Source organism: Tursiops truncatus, chromosome 8, assembly GCF_011762595.2.
Source record: "Tursiops truncatus isolate mTurTru1 chromosome 8, mTurTru1.mat.Y, whole genome shotgun sequence".
NCBI classification, from domain to species: Eukaryota; Metazoa; Chordata; class Mammalia; order Artiodactyla; family Delphinidae; genus Tursiops; species Tursiops truncatus.
The window spans coordinates 39326264-39343383 of NC_047041.1; the positions used below are offsets into that span (position 1 = coordinate 39326264).

Here is a 17120-nt window from a genome sequence, read left to right on the forward strand (position 1 = left end):
AGATCCCTCTCTCTATCTCTTTCTGCCACGTGAGGACGAAGCAAGATGGCAGCTCTCTGCAAGCCAGGAAGAGAGTCCTCCAAGTCTGCCGTCACCTTGATCTTGATGTCCCAGCTTCCAGAACTATGCTGTTTAAGGCACCCAGTCTGTGGTATTCTGTGATAGCAGCCCAAGCTAAGACAGAAATTGGTACCGAGAAGTAAAGTGCTGCTGTAACCAATACCCAGAAATGTGGAAGCAGCTTTGGGACTGAGTAATGGGTAGAAGCGGAAGAGTTTTGAAGTACATGCTAGAAATATGGACTCTAAGGGCCATTCTGGTCAGGTTTCAGATGGAAATGAGGAACATGTTACTGCACAATAGAGAAAAGGTGATCCTTGTTAGAAAGTGGCAAAGAACTTGGCTGAGCTGTGTTCATGTTCTAGTGTTCTGTGGAAGGTAGAGCTTGGGAGTGATGAGAAATTAGATATTTAGCTGAGGAGATATTAAGCAGTGTCAAAGGAGCAACTTGGTCCCTCCTGTCTGCTTATAGTAAAATGCAAGAAGAGAGAAATGACTTGAAGGAGGAATTCTTAAGCAAAAAGGAACTAGAACTTAAAGATGTGGAAAATTCTCAGCCTATCTGTGTTACGAAAAAAGAGAGCGTGTTCAGAAGAGGAGACGTAGATTGCGGCCAAACACTGATAAGATTAGCCTGGGTGTGAACCACGGGCCTAATCAGCCACTCCAGCAGAAACAACTTCGGTGAAACTGAAGAGGGTGAAGACAGAATGGAATGAGGGAAGGCTGTCAGATTTGATAGACCCTACAGGGCTGACTGTATTATCGCTGTTTAGCTGTGTACACTATTTTTCAGGCTAAGAAAAGAATGACTCTGAGGACAATTCAGCCAGCATCAGAGCTGTCTCCTCGGTTTCAAAAGACGGGGGTGGGGCATTGCCTTAGTTTCAACAGGCAAGATGGAGGCCTTGCAGAGTCTCCCGGGGACATGGAAATGCCCAGCAGAGCTGCAGGGGTGAGGGTGCACCCCTGTCTCAGTGGGTCCTAAAGGCAGAGCATCGAACCAAGGAGCTAACGGCATTTACCTTGCTAGGTTTTGGGCTCACTTGGGACCCGTCACTCCTTCTGATTTCTTCTTTTTGCAGTGGGAATGTCTATCCCATGCTTGTCGCACCACTGCATTTTGGAAGTACATAACTTACCTGGTTTCACAGGTTCACAGCTGGAGAGTAATTTTCTTTTAAGATGAATCATACCCCAAGTCTCTGAAAGGAGTTAAGACTTTTGGAGCTGTTGGGATGGAATGAATGTATTTTGCATGCAAGAATTCATTGCATGAATTTTTGAGGGCCAGGGGCAGGATGTTATGGACTGAATGTTTGTGTCCCCCAGAAATTCATATGTTGAAGGCCTAACTCCCAATATAATGGTACTTGGAGGTGGGTGGGACCTTTGGGAGGCAATTAAGTTGAGATGAGGTCATGAGGGTGGGTCTTCCATGAGGGGATTAGTGTCTTTATAATAAGAGGAAGAGACCAGCGCTCCCTCTCTCTACATGTGAGGATACAGCAGGAAGGTGGCCATCTGCAAGACGGGAAGAGGGGAAGAGGGTCCTCACCGAGAACTGAGTCTGTTGGCACTTTGACCTTGGACTTTGCAGCCTCCACAGCTGTGAGAAGTAAAGGTCTGTTGTTTAGGCCCCCCAGTTTTTGGTATTTTGTTATAACAGCTCAAGCTGAATAAGACAGGGACTTAAAGGCATATCCCCTCTGAAAGCTGGCAGGCCTCTCGCACCTGGCCAAGGTGGAGCACTTTTCTAGGACCCTTGTTCATTTCTTTTCTCAGCTCTCAACATGGGAAGTTATCCATCAGGCCTCCTCCTCATCAGTGCGCCCGCTCATTTGGAAGCAGATGATCCAAGACTCAAGCAGGAAAGTTTTGGGTTTTTTTGTTGTTGGTTTTTTTGTTTGTTTGTTTTTAATTGCAGTATAGTTGATTTACAATGTTGTGTTCATTTCTGCCATACAGCAAAGCGATTCATATATATATATATTCTTTTTTAAGTATTCTTTTCCATTCGGGTTTATCATAGGATATTGAGTATATTTCCCTGTGCTATACAGTAGGACCTATTGTTAAGTAGGAAAGTTTAGCTAATGGCCCGGGCCAAGTCAGCTTGCTTCCTGTGCTCCAACCCCAGCTTCTAAAAAGCAGCCCACTCCCCCAGCATGCGCACACAGCCACACATGTGCACACACACGAGTGCCCTTTAACATCCCCACCTTACCAGGGTGGAGCCAGGGATGGAGGAGCTAGCCCCACTGAGTCACTCATGGCCCAGTGCCCAGTAGCACAGAGGAGCAGCATGGGGGCTGAGCCTCGGTCTGGGGAGGGAGTTGATAGGCCAAAGCGGCCACAGCCAGATGGAGCTATGGGTTCTGGCTTAGCTGGAGCTGCCATGGGAGGGGAGGGAGAGCCGGTGTTGGAGGTATCCCCTGGAGACCCCGGGGAGACACCGGGATCCATCATGCCAGGACAAGGCCCCACTGGTCACCTATGCGGCCGTCCACAGTTACTAAGCAGTTATGATGTATCGGGCTCTGCACTGGCCCAGGTGAAACAAATGAGGCGTGGTCTCTCTCTGCACTGTCCTCTCTGATTTATAGACAATGGTCTTGCATACCTATAAAGGTACCCACCCAAAAGAGTGGTGCTTGGGTGTGCTTTTAAAAATGCAATAAAAAAAAAAATGCAGTCATGCTGTGCTTGTTACTCAGCAACTTACTTTTTACAGCAATTTATTTATTTATTTATTTTTGGCCATGCCACACCGTTTGTGGGATCTTAGGTCCCTGACCAGGGATTGAACCCAGGCCTTTGTCAGCGAGAGCGCCGAGTCCTAACCGCTGGACCGCCAGAGAATTCCCTTCTTACAGCAGTTTTTGATCTCTGTCCATGTTGATAGCCTAGATCTTGCTCCTTCCTCTCAACTGCTATCCGTATGTCATTGTATCCACCTGCTGCTTCTTCCTTAGCTAGCCCCCTTCTGACGGACATGTCAGCATTCAGATTTTAGCCCTCCCTGCGGGGAGAACAGAGCCCTAATACAGGGTGCGGAGTGCAGTGCTATTGATATGCACATCGTATGGAGGATGAGGAAGGCCAGGGGCCACCTCCAGGCTGACAGGTACCCCCTGCACACACACCTCCTCCCCTTGGGGGTAGTGCTCAAAAAATGCCTGGGGGATTACACTGAAGCTATTGAGGGAGGGGCAGAATCAACCAGAAAGTCACCCAAATTTCTTCATTTCTGGTCTCCAAGGGAGTCCTGAGTATATTCTCTGCTGGTCTGGGAAGGGGCTGCAGTCAGGAGACTCTCCTTTCTCCGTTGTCCCCAGGACTTAAGGACACCTATTTATTTCATCTGCTCTAAGACTTTTTTTTTTACTTTTAATATTCCGATATATCTAAAGTCAAGATGCATGTTATAAATAAATAACTTTGCTGTAATCTCTGTCAGCCTGGACTGAAATTGAGTCCTTCCCGAATGTGTGTTGCTTCTGTCAGTCACCGTCACTGGGAAGCATCCTCCTACCTGGGGAACGGGAATGAAGAAGGTGAGGTTGAGTCTTGAAAGATGAGTAAGGGTATACAGCAGGACAGGGTGGAGAAGAGAGCTTTAGGCATACAGCAAGCGCTCAAAAACTAGGTTCAGGACTTCCCTGGTGGTGCAGTGGTTAAGAATCCGCCTGCCAATGCAGGGGACACAGGTTCGAGCCCTGGTCTGGGAGGATCCCACATGCCGTGGAGCAGCTAGGCCCGTGCGCCACAGCTACTGAGCCTGCGCTCTAGAGCCCGTGAGCCACAACTGCTGAGCCCGTGTGCCACAACCACTGAAGCCCGTGCGCCTAGAGGCTGTGCTCTGCAGCAAGAGAGGCCACCGCAGTGAGAAGCCCCCGTACCGCAACCAGAGAAAGCCTGCGCGCAGCAACAAAACCCCATCCAAAAAAAAAAAAAGTAAAAAAAAAACCCTAGGTTCATGCATCCTCTTGGGGCCTGGCAGGGTCTGGGTGTGCTAAGCGAAGGAAGAGGAAGTGGGGAAGTGGGAGAGTTGCCTTGGTAGGCACCTACTGGAAACTTAACTGGTCCCCCACTCAGAGACCCCACTGACACTGCACCCCCGTAGCCTGTGCTCTCAAACACTGGGCTGCCTGCACCTGGGTTTTCCCTGGAACACAGTCTCAGGGTCAGAAAGTATTTACTTACCTAGCAGAAACTGGAGTGGGAGAGAGGCATCATTGGCAAGTATGAATTTGGGCAATGATTTTCTCCCGTAACTGGTTTGCTGGGCTGGGAAGGCACCAGTCAGCCCTGTGGGCAAAGGGGAAAGGACACACTGGACTGTAAAGCGAGCACAGAACATTCCTGCTGTTTACTGTGGTCCAGGGAGCACAGTGGCCTTTCCCCTGCTGAGGCACATCCCTAGGGGCAGCTCAGGCCAGTGACATGCTAATCCCAGAGGAGCCCCGTTGCTCTGGGGCTTCCTGGGGAGTCCCCAGCTGGGAAGGGGCAGGGCCTGAGGGGCTGGTTCCAGTCCCGTGCTGGCAGTAAGCCCTGTATATGGGGTCACCTTCATTCTCTCAGAGCACAGGGCCAGGAGGGTGGGCTGTTTAGTGGTTCTCAGCCAAGGCTGCACATGAGAACCTCCTGGAGGGCTTGTAAGACCTACAGATGCCCACACCCTACCCCAGATGGTTACATCCGTCTCTTTGAGGGCAGGACCTAACACTGTTTCGTTTCAAGTTAGGCTCCTGGGATGACTCTAATGTGTGGCCAGGCAGAGAGTTCCCGGACTAGACCATTTCCATGTCCCCTCCATTCATCTTATCTTAAGGAAAGAGCTGGGCATGAACAGTGCACCTTTCTCCCATCTTCTGTTCTCAGAACGCCCACCATTGTATGCAGACGAGTCTCGCTTATGCCTTATTAGTAGTTTAATCCTGACAAACCCATGATACTCTGCCACCGGGCTTAGGTCAAGAGAGAAGGCTGCTTTGCTCTGAAGTTTGGTTTGGTTCAGTAAATGGTTCCTGAGCACCTACTGTGTTGGGAGCACCATGCCAGGAGCCAGGGGTACTCAGCACGGTCCCTGCAGTGGGGGGAATCACATGTCCCAGAGGGGAGGTCAGATCCTACCCAGATGATTTGAGGTCAGATGCCCAGGGAGTACTGAGAAAAGCATTTAGCTCAGCTGAGAGTTAGAAGGAGTCTTCTCAAAGAAGAAGCCTCGAAGGCAAAGTAGGAGGAAGCCAGGTGAGCCGGGAGGAGGAGGAAGGTTCTGAGCGACAGGAAATAATGAGCACAGACACCGCACCGCCACCTTCTCGCTCTTGGGGCCAGTAGTGGGTGACAATTCTTTAGTCAAGTCAGGTTTTTCAGCTCTGGTCAATTTCTTCATATTCAATCTGATAAGTTGTCTTAACAGTTAAAGGACTGGGGCTTGGGAAGGTCTTGGGTCTTAAGTGCTGGAATATTTCCTCTGATAGACTCTTACACTAGTGCCAGGGGATCAGGAGGGAGATGTGGGTCCCTCGGCACCAGACGCTGGCCAGGGGACCTAACGTGAGCCTTCTCTGGCTGTTTGCCCTTCTGTCCGATTGCAGTATCCCCACCCCAGGCTCACTGTGGGACTGGAGCACATTCCTTTTGGAGGCCAATGCCCCAAAGCAGAACACCAGACCCGCTCTTCCCTCTTGCCATCAAGCAGGCCTTCTGCATACTCTGGGATGGGAGTTCAGGAGTCCTTGAACCAGAGCTTGTTATGTCAGGTAGACTGTCGATTCAGTTTGACAGCCCCAGTTTGAATGAGCCATCCGTCATGTCACACACTGCTGGGGTGCTGGCGGTTCGCACCTAAGTGTGTGCTCGCCTGCTCCTTCTAGCGGGGGAGATGGGCAGTCACTCATCCAACACGAACGCAAAGCCAGCTGTGGGAGCCGAGTGGGGCCTGGCAGAGGAGTGACATTTAAGGTGGGCCTTTAGGAGTGAGCAGAAGGCTGAGAATGGGGATGGGTGATCTGAGCTGAGCTAGAGGGAGTAAGCCACAGTGGGGAGTGGTCCACAGTTTGGTGCAACTGGAATTGGGGGATGGCAAGGAGTCTTGGGAGATGGGGAAGGAAAAGAAGGTTGAGGCGAGACTTTTTAGGTCTTTCAGAACCAGGAGAGACCCAGCAAGATGTGTAGTTTAGAAAGATCACTAATAATAGCCTCTAGCCAACTGAAGAGAAGAAAAGCCAGTACCTCCTTTTATAATTGTTGATAACAATGACAAGGCAATAATATCTGTGACTGTTTATTGAGCACCACATACTTTGTGCCAAGCACTGTAACAGCTGCTTTTCCATGCAACTTCACAGTAATCCTGCAAATAGGTATTATTAGGCCCCATTTTATAGATGGGGAAACTGAGACTCAGAGAGGTTGAGAGACTTGCCTAAAGACATTCATTCTTTCATCAGGTGTTTATGGGAAGCCCAAAGTGCCAGGCACTGTGCCAGGCCTGGGGGAGTCAATGAAGAACAAGATAGACCAGCCCCTGTGTTTAGAGCTGAAAGTTGATCTGGGACGATGGAGCATTAATTGAGAGAAATTACAATGGACAGGGATAAGTTGATAGAGAGGGACAGAGAGCCATGGGAACCCAGAGCTGGGACCCCTAACCTGGTGTTGAGGGACTAAGGAAGGCTTCCTGGAAGAAGTGATGTTTAAACTAAGACCTGTAGGATGAAGAGGGATTGGCCCTTTAGTCTCGTTGAAGGAGGAGCTTTGTACTCTAACTGTGGTACCCAGTCACATGTGTGCCCGAATTATCTTTTGATCACTCGACACCCCTCTTCCAAGAGCCTTCAGGCATCCTGTAAAAAGAATTGTTGGGAGGTCAGCCACCTCATTTCCTCCTTCATCCTCCTGTTCCACACAGTGGAACAGCTGTTGATCCAGGGTGATCTCCTGTTCCACACAGAAGTGGAACATTTCCACAGAAGTTTCTGAGGAGCACCCCACCTCCTGGTTCCCCAGGCTGGCCACTGACTCAGGCCCACCATAAGTCCTGCAGCCCAGATCTGCAGAGGGAAAACCCAGCAGCACCCCATCCCCCAAGCTTGGGCAGGGCCAGGCAGCCACCTTTGCCATACCTGGCTTCCTTGACATCCGAGTAGAAACACAGCAGTGACTTGACCATAGCCTGTGACCATTCAGAAAAGTGTTTGGCTTTCTAGCAAGGGTGGCTCTTGCTTAAGTCAGAAAGATTCCGGAAGGAATTCCACAGGGAGGAGTTTTGGGTTACCCAATCTCTTGCCACACCTCCACAAGTGGATCACAGATTTACAAACGCTGATTCAAGTTCTATATGTATTATGTAATTTGGGTTGGAAGAACGAGCGTCCTTCACTCAACACTCCAGCTCCCAGTCTCAGATCTACTGCTTCAGTCCCTGGTACAACTCCAGCTTCTGCTTACACACCCATGAGGATGGGGAGCTCACTACCTCAATAAGCAGCTCAGTGCAACTTCAAAGAATTCTCGTTCTTTGAAGAATAATCTTTCAATAATGATTGAATGGGCACCAAGTGTTAGGAACTGTGATAAGCTCCTTATATGTCTTGCCTCCCTTAAACTTCATTCTGCTGCCGGAGGTGGGCACAACCCTATTATAGTATACTTATTTCATTGGTACGGTAACAGAGAGTGAAAGAAACAAATTTACCCCACGTCACACAGCTGGTATTGGCAGACTTAAACGTTGAGGATAAGTCTGCCTGACTCCAGGTCTATGAATGCACGCGTTATACACACACGCTCTCAGTTCTCTTCACCGGAACCCATCTTCTTTCGATCTTTACACACTGGTCCTCGTTCTGGCAATGATTGGGTGTCTCAAGTCTTCCCTTCTCCAAGATGAGAAGTTCTGCAGCAGAGGCTCTTCCCCTGGCTGGCAGAAGTGGTATGAACTGTACTCGGGAAGGAGAGGAGGGGCCGGCTTTCAGGGATCCTAGCAGCATCCTCAGTGCCCCCTTTGCCCAAAGTTCTAAGGGCGTTGTCCTGGGACCAGCAGCAGCATTACCTAGGAACTTGTTAGCGATGCAAACTCTGGGGCCTCACCCCAGAGCTGCTGAATGAGAGACTAGGGATGGGGCCCAGCAATTGTTTCAGTAAGCCCTCCAGGTGATTCTGATGCAACTAAATGTTGAGAACCATTGCCTTAATAACATTGCAGAGAGTAGAGGAGGCAAAGGGAAATACTTAGGTCTCTCGTTCTTCCTCCCTAACCCAAAAGCATCTCTAGAAATAGGACCAGATGTAATAAAATTTGAGGGATGCCAGAAAGAGCCCATTTCCCCCAAATATCTTGCTGAAAGGCTGTCACAGGGCCTCAAACATTCCTTTTTCACACAATGGCCCTTCATTCCTTTGGTTTAGGTGTTGTTAAATGCCCCTAGGAAGTGGGTCTGGGCTTCAGCTGCTAACGCCTTAGTGCGGGTTCGTTCAGTGGTTTTCAGTCTTGGCTGTACGCTAGAATCATGTGGGGAATTTTAAAAATCACAGAGGCTTTGGTCTCACCCCCAAAGATTCTAAACTCACAGTCCAGGGTAGGATTTTTAAAAGCTTCCCCAAATGGTCTAATATTCAAAGATTGACAATAACTAGATTAGATCAGGTGGTTCCCCTTGGTCCGGTCTGCTGGCTGGGGAGGTGGGTTTGCCGGGCCTTCTCTGCGGGGCTCTGAGAAGAGATTGGGTGGAGCTGATCAGATGCCAAAGGAGCTAATTACGGATTTGCATGTAGCGTGTGTGACTCCGGGCTGGTGCTCCATCAGTGTCAGTCCCCTTGACTTACTTTCCCAAATGCTTGTTGAATGGGGAGAGACTGGATTGAGTCTGGGTGAAAAATCAGAGAAGGGAGGGCCTGTGCCCCCTGGAATTGTTCCTGGCCGTCAAGCTCTCTCACCTACATTTTTTTTTTTTTTTTGGTACGCGGGTCTCTCACTGTTGCGGCCCCTCCCATTGCGGAGCACAGGCTCCGGACGCGCAGACCCAGTGGCCATGGCTCAAGGACCCAGACGCTCCACGGCATGTGGGATCTTCCCGGACCGGGGCACGAACCCGTGTCCCCTGCATCGGCAGGCGGACTCTCAACCACTGCGCCACCAGGGAAGCCCTACATTTTTTTTTTTTTTTAATTGAATCTTTAACAGCCAAGCCATGATAATCCTTAATTACAAATGAGGAAATAGTGGCTCAGAGAGGGGAGGGGATTTGCGCAGTTGTTCAGCTAGGGCCTGGCGCAGCTGAAACAGTACCTGGGTCTTCGGATTCCAGGGCTTCCGCAGCCGGCATCTTGCCCTCCTCTGCCACCCTCTGTCCCCACAGGCAGGTGTGCCTTCCCGGCATCTGGGGAGAAGGGCGGCGTTTCCTCTCTGCCGGCAGAAAAGGAGCTGAGGAGAACATCGGGTGAGTGTGGTGGCCCGGGAGCCACAGGGCGTTGCAAGCAGGAGACGGTGCTCAGTGGTGTCCCAGGAGGACGAGGTCATCTGCTGGGAATGAGGAGGAATTTGGAGGTCAAAGAGATTGGAGGGACATAATAACCATGGAGAAAGGAAGAGTGAATTTATGTGAACAATACATTAAGATGGGCAGTCCAGAGGGCCCTCTCGAATGTGCACCGGAAACCGTGTGCGCTGTTGTTCCGGAGAGTGTTGGCCGTGGGATGTTCTCCTGCCCTGCTGACTGCTCAGGTCTCAGGTCTGGGCAGAGACGAAGTGAAGAGCTGTTGATCCAGGGTGAGGGTTTTGCTAGTAGATGTGATTAAAAGACAGAGGCCACTGGAGTTTGAAGAATCTTGGCAAGAGTGTTTGGGATATGATGGGCTATGGAACCCAGGCTGGAGAGGGAGGGATGTGAGAATGATGGATTGGGAAAGGTAGAGAGAGTTGGAGTGGAAGGACTGAGGAGGCCAGTGGGAGATGTTGAACAGTAAACAGGAAGGAGAGAAGGTTGTGGTCAGTGCAGCCTGCTCTACTGGAGACTGAGGTAGAGGGAGAATCTTCTTGTAGATGTTAGGAGAATAGAATTAGGAGACTCTCCTAATGCCAGAGGTATGTAGGATGACGCCACACTTTGCAGTAGAGTTGCTAACGTGTTTGAAGAGTGAAGAGGAGACTGGGGGAACAGAGCACTCACAATGACGAGGAGGCGAGAGGGTGAAACAAACTCAAGGGAAGAGGATTTTCCTGAAGCGGGTGGAGGAGTGATGGTTTAAACCAATGGTATCCAATAGAAATATAATGTGAGTCACACATGCAAGACATGTATATAATTCTAAATTTTCTAGTGGTCACATTAAAAAAGAAACAGGCACAGTTAATTTTAATATATTTGGTTTTACCCAATATGTCTAAAATATTATTTCTACACATATATTCAATATAAAAAATTATTAATGAGATATTTTACATTCTGTTTAACATGCTAAGTACCAAGTCTTCAAAATCTGGTGTGTATTTTACATGTAGAGCACATCTCAATTCGGACTAGCTAATTTCAAGTGCTCGGTAGCTACTGCAGCTTGCAGCTACCATATGGGAAAGCCCAGGTCTAGACTCTTGCTTCTTGTCACATCTGTCTCCCAAGTCCTTACCAGCACTGAGTGATGTGCTATTTTGGGAAACATAAAAGAAGTGAAAAACTCCACCTCTATACTCAAATTGCCTTATCTTATTAGAGGCAGCTGTGGAGCAGTGAAACGAGAGTTGGGTTCCAGTCTCAGCTCTGATTTTCTACTTGTCAGGGATTTGGACACTTAGAGTGTGACTCAGCCCCAGTTTCCTCATTTTTTTTAATGAATAAATATACTGCTGGCTTAATAAGATTTTGATTATAAAACATTCTGATCACCAACTATCTTTTTTTTAAACTGAAGTATAGTTGATTTACAGTATTAGTTTCAGGTATATAACATTCAAAAATTTTATTGATTATAATCCAGTTATAGTTTAAAATATTGGCTCTATTCCCTGTGCTGTACAATATATCCTTGTAGCTTATTTATTTTATATACAGTACTTTGTATCTCTTAATCCCCTACCCCTATTTTGCCCCTCCCCGTTCCCTCTTCCCGCTGGTAACCACTAGTTTGTTCTCTGTATTTGTGAGTGTTTCTGTGTTGTTATATTCACTAGTTTTATTTTTTAGATTCCACTTATAAGTGATACCATACAGTATTTGTCTTTCTCTATCTGACTTATTTCACTGAGCATAATACCCTCTAAGTCCATCCATGTTGTTGCAAGTGGCAAAATTTCATTCTTTTTTAGGGCTAATGTTCAATATAAACTATGTATTTACACCACATTTTCTTTATCCATTCATCTGTTGATGGACACTTAGGTTGCTTCCATATCTTGGCTATTATAAATAATGCTGCTATGAACATTGGGTGCATATAACCTTTTCAAGTTATTGTTATTGTTTTCTTTGGATATATACCCAGGAGTGAAATTTCTGGATCATATGGTAGTTCTATTTTTAGTTTTTTGAGGAACCTCCATAGTGTTTTCCACAGTGGCTGCACCACTTGATGTTCCTGCCAACAGTGTCCAACAGTTCCCTTTTCTCCACATCCTCACCAACATTTGTTATTTGTAGTTTTTGATGATGGCCATTTGACAGGTGTGAGGTGATAGCTCATTGTGGGTTTTTTTTTAATATATATATATTTATATTTATGTATTATTGTTTCTTTTAATTAATTTATTTATTTTTGTCTGCGTTGGGTCTTCGCTGCTGCACGCAGGCTTTCTCTAGTTGCGGCGAGCGGGGGCTCCTCTTTGTTGCAGTGCGTGAGCTTCTCATTGCGGAGGCTTCTCTTGTTGCAGAGCATGAGCTCTAGGAACCTGGGCTTCAGTAGTTGTGGCACGTGGGCTCAGTAGTTGTGGCTCACGGGCTCTAGAGCACAGGCTCAGTAGTTGTGGCGCATGGGCTTAGTTGCTCCGCAGCATGTGGGATCTTCCCAGACCAGGGCTCAAACCCGTGTCCCCTGCATCGGCAGGCGGATTCTTATCCACTGTGCCACCAGGGAAGTCCTCATTGTGGTTTTGATTTACATTTCCCTGATTAGCCATGTTGAGCATATTTTCATGGGCCTATTGGCCTTCTGTGTGTCTTCTTTGGAGAAATGTCTATTTAAGTCTTCTGCCCATTTCTTAATTTGGTTGTTTGGGGTTTTTTTATAGTGAGTTGTATGAGCTGTTTATATATTTTGAATATTAACCCCTATTGGTTATATCATTTGCAAATATTTTCTCCCATTCAGGTGTTTGTGTGTTTTTTGCTTGTTTTTTTTTTTTGTCAATGGTTTCCTTTGCTGTGCAAAAGCTATTAAGTTTACTTAGATCCTATTTGTTTATTTTTGCTTTTGTTTCTTTTACCTTAGAAGACAGATCAAAGAAATGTTGCTATGTTTTATGTCAAATAGTGTTCTGCCTATGTTTTCTTCCAGGAGTTTTACAGTTTCAGGTCTTACATTTAGGTCTTTAATCCATTTTGAGTTTATTTTTGTGTATGGTGTAAGAAAATGTTCTGATTTCATTCTTTTACATGTAACTGTTCAGTTTTCCCAGCACCGTTTATTGAAGAGACTGTCTTTCCTCCACTGTGTATACTTGCCTCCTTTATCATAGATTAATTGACCATAGGTGCATGGGTTTATTTCTGAGCTCTCTATTCAGTTCCATTCATCTTTGCGTCTGTTTTTGTGCCAGTACAACGCTGTTTTGATTACTGTAGCTTTGTAGTATAGTCTGAAGTCAGGGAGCATGATACCTCCAGTTTTGTTCTTCTTTCTCAAGATTGTTTTGGCTATTTGGGGTCTTTTGTATTTCCATACAAATTTTAAAATTATTTGTTATAGTTCTGAGAAAATTGCCATTGTTTTGATAGGGATGCATTGAATCTGTAGATAACCTTAGCTACTTTGGACATTTTAACAGTATTAATTCTTTCAATCCATCTTACCATGGTATATCTTCCCCTCTGTTTGGGTTGTCTTCAGTTTCATTGAAGACAACAGTGTCTTATAGTTTTCTGAGTACAGATGTTTTACCTCCTTAGGTAGGTTTATTCCTAGGTATTTTATTCTTTTTGATGTGATGGCAAATGGGATTGTTTCCTTAATTTTTCTACCAGATAGTTTGTTTTAGTGTATAGAAATGCAATAGATTTCTGTATATTAATTTTGTATCCTGCAACTTTACCAAATTAATTAATGAGCTTTATAGGTTTTTGCTGGTATCTTTAGGATTTTCTTTGTATATTATCATGCATAGTATCATGCAAGCAGTGACAATTTTATTTCTTCCTTTCCAATTTGGATGCCTTTTATTTCTTTTTCTTCTCTGATTGCTGTTGCTAGGACTTACAATACTATGTTGAATAAACGTGGCAAGAGTGGGAATCCTTGTCTTGTTCCTGATCTTAGAGGAAATGCTTTTAGCTTTTCACCATTGACTATGATGTTAGCTGTAGGTTCGTTATATATGACCTTTATTTTGTTGAGGTATGTTCCCTCTATGCCCACTTTCTGGAGTTTTATAATAAATGGATGTTGAATTTTGTCAAAAGCTTTTTCTGCATCTGTTGAGATGAGCATATGGTTTTTATTCTTCAGTTTATTAATGTGACATATCATATTGATTTTCTAATGTTGAACTGTTCTTGCATCCCTGGTATAAATCACACTTGATCACGGTGTATGATTGTTTTAATGTATTGTTGGATTCGGTTTGCTAGTATTTTTAAAAATTTATTTATTTTTATTTTTTTGGCTGCATTGGGTCTTCATTGCTGCATGCGGGCCTTCTCCAGTTGCGGCAAGTGGGAGCTACTCTTTGTTGTGGTGTGCAGGCTTCTCATTGTGGTGGCTTCTCTTGTTGAGGAGCCCGGGCTGTAGGTGTGCAGTCTTCAGTAGCTGTGGCTCATGGGCTGTAGAGTGCAGGCTCAGTAGTTGTGACACATAGACTTAGTTGCTCTGTGGCTTGTGGGATCTTCCTGGACCAGGGCTCAAACCCATGTCCCCTGCATTGGCAGGTGGATTCTTCACCACTGTGCCACCAGGGAAGCCCCTGTTTGCTAGTATTTTGTTGAGGATTTTACCTCTATGTTCATCAGTGATATTGGCCTGTGTTTTCTTTTTTTGTGATATCTTTGCCTGGTTTTGGTATCAGGGTGATGCTAGCCTAGTAGATGAGTTTGGAAGAGTTCCTTCATCTGCAATTTTTTGGAATAGTTTCAGAAGGATAGGTGTTAATTCTTCTCTAAATGTGTGGCAGAACTCACCTGTGAAGCCATCTGATCCTGGAATTTTGTTTGTTGGGAGTTTTTAAAATTACTGATTCAACTTCATTACTGTTAATTACTCTGTGGATATATTTCTTCTTGCTTCATTCTTGGGAGATTGTATGTTTCTAAGAATTTGTCCATTTCTTCTAGGTTGTCCATTTTATTGGTATAAAGTTATTAGTAGTAATCTCTTATGAGCCTTTGTATTTCTGTAGTGTCAATTGTAACTTCTTTTTCATTTCTGACCTTATTGATTTGGGCCCTTTCTGTTTTTTTCTTGATGAGTCTATCTAATGGTTTATCAATTTTGTTTATCTTTTCAAAGAACCAGCTCTTAGTTTCATTGATTTTTTTTCTATTTTTTTAAATCTCTATTTATTTCTGCTCTGATCTTCATGATTTCTTTCCTTCTAATTTTGGTTTTTTTGTTGTTCTTCTTTTTCTAGTTCCTTTAGGTATAAGGTTAGGTTGTTATTTGAGTTTTGTTTTGTTTGTTTCCTGAGGTAAGTTTGTATTGCTATAAACTTCCCTCTTAGAACTGCCTTTGCTGCAACCCATAGATTTTGGATCACTGTGTTTTCTTTGTCTCCAAGTATTTTTTTTATTTCTTCTTTGATTTCTTTACTGACCCATTGTTTGTTTCATAGCACATTGCTTAGCCTCCATGTTTTCGTGGTTTTTGCAGTGTTTTTCCCTTATAGTTGATTTCTAGTCTCATAGCATTGTAGCCAGAAAAGATGGTTGACATGATTTCACTTTTCTTAAATTTACTGAGACTTGTTTTGTGGCCTAGCATGTGATCTATCCTGGAGAATGTTCCATGTGCACTTAAAAAGAATGTGTATTCTGATACTTTGGGGTGGAATATTCTTTATATATCTATTAAGTGCCTCTGGTCTAATGTGTCATTTAAGGCCAGTATTTCCTTATTGATTTTCTGTCTGGATGATCTGTCCATTGATGTAGTGGGGTGTTAAAGTCCCCTACTCTTATTGTGGTACTGTCAATTTATGCCTTTATGTCTGTTAATATTTGTTTTATGTATTTAGGTGCTCCTATGTTGGGTGCATATATTTAGTGATCAAATAAGTAAGTACCTGTGAAGCAAAAAGCATGGGTCCTTAACCCCAGTCCCCTGCCTGTCTCACAGGTTGAGATAGTGCCTGTGAAGTACTTTGTCAATTGTGTATATGTGAATTACTAACATTATCAAATGTGAAAAATCTGGGACTCTGACCCAGTCTTGGCATTCATTTTATTTGTTGTTTTCCTTTAAGTAATTCAAAACTCACTAAAATATTCTAACTGATCAAAAGGATATAAAATGAAATGTAAAGCTTTCTTCCACCCCAGACACACAGTCCCCTCCCCAAAGACAACCATGGCACCTGATTTTTAGAATACCCTTTGGGAGATGTTCTGTGCATTTTATGGATAAATGTGCAGATCTCTGTGTGTGTGCGCACACGCATATATACATATCATTAGTTTATTCAAATGGAAACAGTCTCTGCACACTGTTCCGCTCTGTGCTTTTTCATTATTTTTGAGATCATCTAATATCAATGCATATAGATCTACCTCATTTTAAAAGTGCTGCTGTAGTATTCCCAAGTGTGAATATTGATAATTTATTTAACCAGTTCTGACTTAATAAGAGATATATATTTGATCTCTGCTCCTGATTCCTGACACAGAGCTCCTAAAAAACCTAGTAATTTCCTGGGTGATAGCAGCAATAGGACCATCTTTTGTTATAATATTTGGTCTTAGTCCCTGGTTCCAGACACATAAGCTTCTAAGACCCTTGGATTCTCCAGAGTGATGAGTGGGTTTTTTTGGGGGGTTTTTTGGTTTTTTTTTTGCAGTACACGGGCCTCTCACTGTTGTGGCCTCTCCCATTGAGGAGCACAGGCTCCGGACACACAGGCTCAGTGGCCATGGCTCACGGGCCCAGCCACTCCGCGGCATGTGGGATCTTCCCAGACCGGGGCACGAACCCGTGTCCCCTGCATTGGCAGGCGGACGCTCAACCACTGCGCCACCAGGGAAGCCCAATGAGTGTTTTTTCGATTGTTAATGATGTGACTCTTAGAAGATGAGGGCTCGTTTGCAGAGAAACCAACCATGTGATTAGAAAGTTGTAATTTTAGCCCCATCCCAGGAAGGGAGAAGGGCTGGGGATTGAGTTAATCACCAATTGCCAATGATTTAATCATGCCTATGTCATGGGATCTCCCCAAAAAACCCTAACTGAAGGGAGTTGGGAGAGCTTCTGGGCTGCTGAACACATGGAGGTGTTGGGAGGGCAGTGTGGCCCAAGAGGACATGGGGGCTCCACGCTCCTTCCAACATACCTTGCCCTGTGGCATCTCTTCCATGTGGCTGTTCCTGAGTTGTATCCCTTATAATAAAGTGCTCATAGTAAGTAAAGTGCTTTCCTGAGTTCTGTGAACTGTTCTAGCAAATTATCAAACCTGAAGAGGGTGTCATGGGAACCTCCAATTTATACCCAGTTGGTCAGAAGTATAGGAAGCCTGGACTTGTGATTGGTGTCTGAAATGGGGAGCAGTCTTGTGAGACTGAGCCCTTAACCTGTGGAGTCTGCACTAGCTTCAGGTAGTAAGTGTCAGAAGTGTTCCTTGTGGAGTAAGAAACAGCTTTCCTTTACCTATGAACACATAGGTCGTCACCAGTCTTTTGCTACTGCAATTGACTATGCTGTGC

At 45.3% G+C, this 17120-nt stretch overlaps 1 protein-coding gene across 3 annotated transcripts in view; it reads left to right on the forward strand.

The window, feature by feature from the left end:
* The window catches only part of VSTM5 (V-set and transmembrane domain containing 5), a 32817-nt gene that overhangs the window by 2324 nt on the left and 13373 nt on the right, over positions 1-17120 (forward strand). For 2 of the 3 annotated variants that reach the window (XM_073808316.1, XM_073808315.1), the window contains exon 2: positions 9429-9509. The exons of the other annotated variant lie outside the window; for it this stretch is intronic. In XM_073808316.1, coding sequence (XP_073664417.1) covers positions 9429-9509 — 81 coding nt within the window. The remainder of the gene's footprint in view (positions 1-9428; positions 9510-17120) is intronic. 3 annotated transcript variants of the gene reach the window in all.